The sequence below is a fragment of the Morone saxatilis genome, unplaced genomic scaffold (genome assembly GCF_004916995.1).
Source record: "Morone saxatilis isolate NCDOM2014 unplaced genomic scaffold, NCSU_SB_2.0 Contig0, whole genome shotgun sequence".
NCBI classification, from domain to species: domain Eukaryota; kingdom Metazoa; phylum Chordata; class Actinopteri; family Moronidae; genus Morone; species Morone saxatilis.
In genome coordinates, this window is record NW_023339650.1 from 16,847,067 (window position 1) to 16,855,218 (window position 8,152).

The 8,152-nt window shown below is 41.4% G+C and overlaps 1 protein-coding gene across 1 annotated transcript in view; it reads left to right on the forward strand.

Annotated features, from left to right (window-relative positions):
- Positions 1–4,771: 4,771 nt before the first annotated feature.
- LOC118324456 (rho GTPase-activating protein 21) overlaps positions 4,772–8,152 on the forward strand; it is a 77,901-nt gene continuing 74,520 nt past the window's right edge. The window contains exons 1-2 of the mRNA XM_035656835.1: positions 4,772–5,136; positions 6,055–6,292. Coding sequence (XP_035512728.1) covers positions 6,209–6,292 — 84 coding nt within the window. The 5' untranslated portion in view covers positions 4,772–5,136; positions 6,055–6,208. The remainder of the gene's footprint in view (positions 5,137–6,054; positions 6,293–8,152) is intronic.

The following is an 8,152-nucleotide window of genomic DNA, read 5'->3' on the forward strand; positions in this document are numbered from 1 at the left end:
GTGGTAAACAACACCTTCCCTAGTTCATTTAGAGGAACCCTAAATTCAGTCAGGTTTTATTACTTGCCCATGACCCCTAAGGAGCAGAGGAGCAAGATAAGCAAGAGGGAAGAAGCTCAACAAATTACACAGCTTTTTGGTTGGGCGCTATCTGTGCAGTCTCAGCCACAAAGCCCCCCATTGTACCACCGGCTGCTGCCCTGTGTGTCCTTATCATAAAACATCAGCACTTGGCGGTGGTGGTTAACTTATCCCAGCGCTAATGCCCCCCGCACTGCCCTGGGAACCCAGAGGCCATTGTCCTTCACCTTGATGCAGGGATTTGGTGAAAGCAAGTAGGGACAAAAAGCCTAGCAGGTTTCACATGCTGCTTTGTAGTGCTCCGTCAGGGGAACAGAGGATGGGGCCGCCCGCAGAAAGTAGGCTACAGGTAAACTGTGCTCAGCACAAAAGGAACAAACCGGGAATTGTACATTTGAATGGCCACACATCCATGTATCTGACATATGAAGCCTGTGGTTAGAGACTGTGGGATTTCATTTCACATCACCAGCTCAACAGATAGACCATGTTTACTACCCAAACCTTATTTTGTTGTGCTGTCTTTAAAGGAACAGTTTTTTTTTGCCAAGAGTTAGATGAGAAGATCGATACCATTCTTATATCTGTTAAATAAGTAGTTAAGAGTACAGCTAGGAGACACTTAGCTGAGCTTAGCATAAAGACTGGAAGCAGCGGGAAACAGTGAGTCTGGTGTAATGACTTCTTGGAGTCCTACACTGATTTTAGTGCAGATTTAACTAAAGAGATATGACATGCTGTGGTTGGTGGAGTCTATATTGAGTCAGTCTTTATGCTAGTCTGTCGTCTGGCTGTTGCTTCATATTTAAAGGTTAGTTTGAATAGTACACATTTTCGCTTTCTTGCTGTGAGTTATTGTTAGATGAGAAGATTGATACCACATTCATTCTGTGTGATAATTACTCAATGCAGCTGGAGCCAGCAGCTTGTTAGCTTAGCTTCAAAGCCTAGAAACAGAGAAAAAGCTAACCTGGTTCTGTGCAAAGGTAACAAAATTAACTTTCCAGCACCTGTTTGTTTTATCAGTTTAAAAACTGAAGTATAGAAATTACAAGTTGTGGTTTTACAAGGGTTTCTTTGCCAGACTATTTCTTGGCCGGGGGTAGTGACTTCCTGGACTCCTTCACTTTGGTTTTAGAGGTGTTGGTAGGCAGATTTGACTTTTACTATGGACAGATTGACCCATTCCAGTGAACCGACATGCACAACAGCACCCTGGCTCTGTTTGACCTGAATGAACCTTAATGAGTATTGGTAACACCTACTATTTCATATCAAAATGGCTGCTGGGGGAAATAAAATCTATTTTTAGAGCTGTTATGGGTATTTCAGCTGCATGTGTTGTGACTTAACCAACCTTAATTTAAAATATAGAACATTTATTTAATCAAAATTTAAAAGATTACACTCTTCTTTCCCAGTTTGGAAATTAATAAATACTGCTTCACTGACGCATCTTAGTACACAAATAGAAAGAACATCCTCTCCAGTGTTCATTGTGTTCCAATTAGAGACTGGCTGGCCAGAGGGCTTGATAGATTGACTGCTGCTGGCTTTCATCCAGTCATCAAACTCAGAGCCAGATCCACTTATACAACCTGGAGTGGGGAGTGATCCTCATCCTCTTAAACTCTCAACCCAACTGCAGGTTTAAAAAAATCCCTTTATGAATGAAATATTGTTTTTATCTTGCATGATGGGTGCTTTGCATGAGTAAGTGTTGAATACAAACCATGCTGTGCTGCAGAGTCATTTCCACCTGTCCTAATCCTGACGCTGCTGGGCTTTGAACCTGGACTTCATGTGATGTCCTAATCCAGCCAAACATTTTGCTGCCACGAGAGAGCTCGTAATCTGCTGAATGTTTGAGTCACTCTGGCTCAGCCGCTACACATTTGGCATAAAGGAATTAGCAAACCCTAATGGCTAACAGAAATTAATAAAATAAAATCTGGAGAGATTGTGGGATAAAGTTACAAACATGCTCCAGAGAGCAATAACATACAGAGAGGTAACACAACAGCATCTTAAATTATACAGTATGCATTCAGTCATTACAGACAGACCTACTACAACCTCTCAGTGAGCTTTGTTCACCATTCATTGATCTGAAATCCTCTGTCCTCACTTTGCCATTCATAAAAACAACACTGAACTGCATGTGTGTGTTGCTGTAACAGTTTTCTGCACAAAGCAGAGTGTGCTGGTGTAGTAACTCAAGTGGGTCAAGTGCTTTTTTAGGGGAAGTACCACAGAAACACAATCATTGTTGGCTTCTATGTTGGCGAACCAGTAAAACATTTTTATAGTTTGCTTGTGAATTTTTATGCACACATGTAACCCAGAAGGCTACAGATTGCGAGTTGTTTTGTGGGAATACAGCAATCCCACATATTTTAAAATAGCAGTTGCTTAGCTGGGAAAAGTCCCACTCCACTCAGAAAATCTGTTTTTCTTCTTGTTTCTAGATGTGTGAGGGTCACTGTGCTGAGTCATGTATGTAAATCTGACACTAGAAGAATGTTTTTACATTCTGAAAGTGAAAAGTTTCTCTTTGTGCTCATTGGAAAACATTAGAAATTAAGAACATTTTCATATTCATAGATTAGAATTTTTAATGAGGTAGAAGGAGTAGGTGCCTTTTAAGGATTTTAATGTGGAAATGATCCTCTTTTTTTGCAGGAACAGCATAGACACGCATTATCGTTTCAGGCAGACTATTTGTATTATATATTATAATACATAATACAATACATAATACATGTCTGGATAGGATCTTTAAATCATACTGAGTTTTGTTTCTGATGCACAATCACGCTTTATGTCAAATAAATAAGATGCTGCATTAAAAATGTGGCATGAGTATAATAAACTAATTGCATTAAATGCATATGAACCTCATGTTATCACATAATGCAGAGTCCCACTTACATCAGTTTAAGTTCTCCATTGTCTGGATGAGGGTGCACCAGCTCTTTAGACAATAGCTCCTCTCTGAAACCAGGGAAACCTCACCACAGTACTGGTCAAAAGAGTCCTATTGTCCTATCTTCTATTGTGCTGCTGGAGTAGCCTGCAAGCAGAACACTGTCAGCCTTTGTCTTTGTCCCGATCAGCTGTGCAGCCCCCTTTTTTTTTCAAGCTCTGTGGAGTCCCATGTGGCTGCCATGCCCTACATGTCACCATAATAAAGTTAAGGACACTGCTGTTACAGTTGATAATGGATAGACAAATATGTTTCACCAGTTGAACGTTAGGAAATTGGAGAGCTCAGCATATGTGTGGGCCTTGGGGCTTTTCCTTGCCCCTCACAATGATGTCCCTGTGATTTCATTTGCCTGCTGCTGTAAAGGCCTAAAAGGCTTAACGCCAGAGTGTGGGAATAAAGTGTTTATCAGCTCATGGGTAGCTGATTATTTAAATGCATGGTGTGAGTGTATCTGTGAGCTTCATTAACACTTATCATGTTCCATTAGTGGTAGAGGAGGTATTCAGATATAAGTAAAAGTGGTAATACCACCATGTAAAAATGAAGGAAAGGAAAGGTCAGACATTCAAATCTTACAAAGTGAAAGTACATTTCTGTTAAAAGCAAAATATTTAATGGTATGTAGCTACTTTTCACCACTATAACATAATTATTACACCAAGCTTTCTTACTTTTTGCTCCAGCTTGCTAGGAAACATGTAATGTATTATTTGCTAGTATAAAATAGTATAGACAATATATAACAATTGTTACATTTAAAGGGCTAGTATCACAGCAGGAGCCTAAATTAATACATTATATGATATTAAAATAAAACAGTAACACTAATATGATATAAATTACACAAAAACTTGCAATCAGGGTTGGAAGAAGATATTTTACTTCAGTAAAAGTAGCAATACCACAGTTTAAAATTACAGCCATGCATTCAAAGTGTACTTGAGCAAAAGTAAATAGCAGCGAATGTTTGTGTCGTTTATATTATAGTATTGGATTATTATTATGTAATTAGCATTTTAATGTTGCAGGTGGTGCATATGTGAACTACTTTACATAGCAGTGGGAATTTTCATCTCAAATCTTGCATTACATTTCTAATCAGTGAAGTAAATCTCTATCAAACACATGTAGTGGAGTAAAAAGTATAATCTTTGTAAATGTAGTGCTCCTGATGTCTTTTTATTTATTTATTAATTCTATTTAAAAACAGTTAACTTGGATTGTCCCCTAACATATTAAAGCATGTCTTTGTTACTATACATCCATTTTTTCTTTCTTTCTAACAATAATAGAATAAAGAAAGATAAATGTTGTAGAGTAGCACAGGGTGGAAAAACTCAGGTAAAGAACAAGTATCTCAAACCTGCACTCAAATACAGCCCTTGAGCAACATGCTTTGGACTGAATATAACATAAAAATCCGAGTTGCTGCTGGGAATGATGCAGGGACGTTGTAGTGGTTTTCAGCCAGTGACCAGAACGGACCAGCTTTCCACTCTTTAGTAGAATTGTTATGTAACAACGCCTCCAATTGGCCCGCTTCAAAATTCCAAATTTAAACTGGCCACCTGATTGGCCGACGCCCTTGCGAGGGGGCGGGGCCTGAGCAGAGTCGGGGAGAGTCTTCAATCTAACATGCAGAATTGTCGCGCCGCCAACCGGGACCACGTAGGAGTACATATTACTTTTTTTTTTTTTTTCTCCCTCTCGGCGTTTGTTTTCTAGTTTGACTGCATCGAAGTGAAGCTCGGAAATGATGGGGAATGAATGAACACCAGAGGTTAATTTTTGCTGGGGTCTCCCTGGCGAAGAAATGCACGCTGAAGGGCGTTTACCGTGTTTTTTCCACTGTGCTTTTCCTAACAGGTAGTGAGCCTCAGCGGTCAGGCAGTGTGGCTCTGAAAGGAGACTGAATATCCCGCTTTGTAATCTCTTGACAGCATTTTCTTTTTTTTAAACCCATCTGTGGCTCGACGGAGGCGTTACACGAACACGGTGCTCTTCCCAGAGACATGGACAATGTATCTGTTTGGTCATTTCGGAGTAGTTTTCTGAATTTGTAACAGGTAGGTTTGCTTTGTTTTTTTATGGTGTTCACATTTATAGCCCCGGCAACAACCTGTCGTCCTGCCTGGTTCGCTCACATTTTGTCAATAGCAACCCACAGTAACAGCGACAAGGGGGGTTTATTTAAGCTTAAAGCGACTGGGAAATGAAAGAAAATTAGTCGTTTAGGTGTCATGTCGTAAGAGAGTATTTAGTGTCTTATCCTGGCTGTTTATATTTAGCTTCTGGCTTAATTCATGGTGGCTGCTGTGCTTTTACACCGCAATCCTTAATGTGCTGTTGTGCACTTTCCCCCCCACCACAGATAAACCTGTGTATTCCGCTTTTATTTGACATGCATGTCTCGTTTATTCACCCCCCCNNTATATATATATATTTTTTTAATAAAAAAGGTTTTAAAATTTAACAAAAATCCACCTGCCTTTACCACTTTCAGGCAAATATAATTACTTTTAGTTAAATAATAGATTCATTGGATTTTTTGGATACACCCTGAAGTCATGCTATACTAAAAGAAAACCACTATAATGTTTCTCTTTAATCGTTGTCTTGATCTCAGTGTACTGCTCCCATAATATCACTATAATATGTATGCATTATAACGGTTTAAGGTGTCCTGGTTGTATTTTTAGTTGTAATATCTGAATAGCATTCTTCTTTCAGAGTTAGGAGGCTGTCCTTGGTTGACCGGGCTCATAAATTTAGGCACTTGGAGCTTTGATGTGACATTAATGGCTTTGGTGTTTTTCCAAAATGCATTTCATGGTGGCTCTCCTTGTTCATGGTGCTGATATTTGGCTACATTTCTTACGCCCAGGCTCATATTCTGGGTGAGAATGTGAAAAAAACAAGTGTTATATTTGGCACCGTGACCTGGGTGGAATTTATCCGACTAACTTTGTGTTCCTTGTGTTCAGATTTCAGCTACCGATGGACACGAAGAAGGAGGACGGCGTGGATTAGGATCTTTTTCCTTTTCCTTTTTTTTAATTTCATTTCTTCTGGCTTCATCCTCCTCACCTCGATGTGGTCTCTAAAGGACTTCTTCCTCCTCTGCGGTTGTGAAATGAAATGATGGCAGCACGTTGGAGTGATTCACCGCAGGACAATGAAGAGAGTAAACACAGAGCTCTAACTCCAACTCCGTCTTGCGAGGTAAGACCTTGGATGGAGATGTGTCTGGATCCCGGACTGCTTGCGGTTCACTGTTTGTCTGTCTTTTTGTTTCGTTTTTTGTAAGTGTGCAAGTGTCTTTTGATTCTTTAGCTGTTGTGGTGCATTCACAGGTATCCGCTGACATTAAATAAGTAGATTATGTGTGACCTTTAGCCGTTTAGCAGTGTGGCAGAGAGGAATCGTAATCCCAAAACGGTGTGCACTTTTTGCCAGATTTCTTATGGAACGTCTATTTTTGACACAATGCGAGCTTTGTGGACTACTTGGACTGGAGTGGAAAAGGCTTGCATGTGGATTCACTTGTTATAACCGTCACCTAGATTCACGTGAAGCATCCACGGAACCCTTCGGACCACTTAGCCGCTGTAACTTCATCGGCGTTGTTTCGAGGCAGCTCTCGCTTTCAAAAGAAACTTGTGACATGCCGCGGAAAAGTGCGTCGTTCGCTCACTCAGAGGGAAACAGAACGAGAGTGAGCTAAGTGTTGCACAGCACATCTGCCAGTGTTCGGGGTGACTAAGTTCATTTTTTTCCCCCCTCTGACAACTGTTTAAGTGCACAAAGAGAGTTTTATACTTGCAGTGCTAATCTTACTGGGTCTTTTGTGGGTCTGCATGCCAACCTCTCATAAATGGCACATTGTAGAGCTCATCCTTTTCCTCTTACGGTAGCTTCACCGGTTACATCATCATCATCAGAGTCCAGTGAGGCTTGATGCATGTCATAACAGCATTGCAGCGCTGGCATGTTTTGGATTAATCCGTCATCAGAAAATGGCAACACACAAATCTGTGTGTGTGTGTGTGTGTGTGTATATGCAGCTGTAATCCTCTTACTATGTCAGAACTAGCTGAGGATGGACGGCATAAGTCTTTGGGAACGGGGGAAAACAGCAACCGAACGGTGCCGGAGATGGTGAAGCAGTTGGTGGAGTAATGGAGGAGCACAGGGCACACGTATTTGTTTCAAAATGTCTGAAGGAGATGTTTGAGCAGGATTAATCTTTGTCAGAGGCAGTTTGGTAACGGCGCCATTTTTTTCTTCCAGTATCAGGTTGGTGAATCTGAGAACGTGAGACAGAATCTCTGAGATAAAGAGACAGGAGTGTAGAAGTTTTCTTTCTTCTCTAATGGCTGCTTCAAGTGCCACCGCGATGTGGTTTCGCTCACATCCGTCCCTGCAATCTAATTTCCCGTAACATCACTCAACTCTCCCTCACTGAGCAAAACTGCCACCGCCGCAACCTAACAAACTCCCAGCTGTTGAACAGAAGCATCAAAAATACGTCAGTTCATTCTCAACACGAGCTGCTTCTTCACTAACTTCCAAGACTCTGAAACTCGCGAGTTTGGATGAGCTTTAAATCAGATGAGATGAGCAGCATGTGCATCAGAATAAAAAAAAACAGGACTTTACAGGGGAATGTTGGCACGCTGAATCACCAAGACGCCCTGATAAAAACAAAAAATTGACTATCAGTTTCTTAAAAACCCGAGGACCAGACCAATTTTGGCACACATGTCTACATTTCCGCAGAAGATGTGAGTCACCTGTGAGTCTGCGCCGGTGTTTAGCCTGATGGTTTTCAGCCCGGGGCTTGACACGGGAGCGAAGCAGGTCGTTTTTTATCCACCCGATGCCTCCTACAACACAAACACAAATCTTGCCCAACTTTCAAGCTTCACTGCCTGCTGAACTGCTGGCCGCCCTCTGGGGTCTAAAAGGAGTTGAAACCCCAGGCGGGAGGAGGCTCCCCTCTCCTCCACCCTCTCCGCTGCATCATCTCGGCTCGCTAATGAGGGGAGATTGCAAGAGGTGTCTTACTACCCCCCCCCCCCA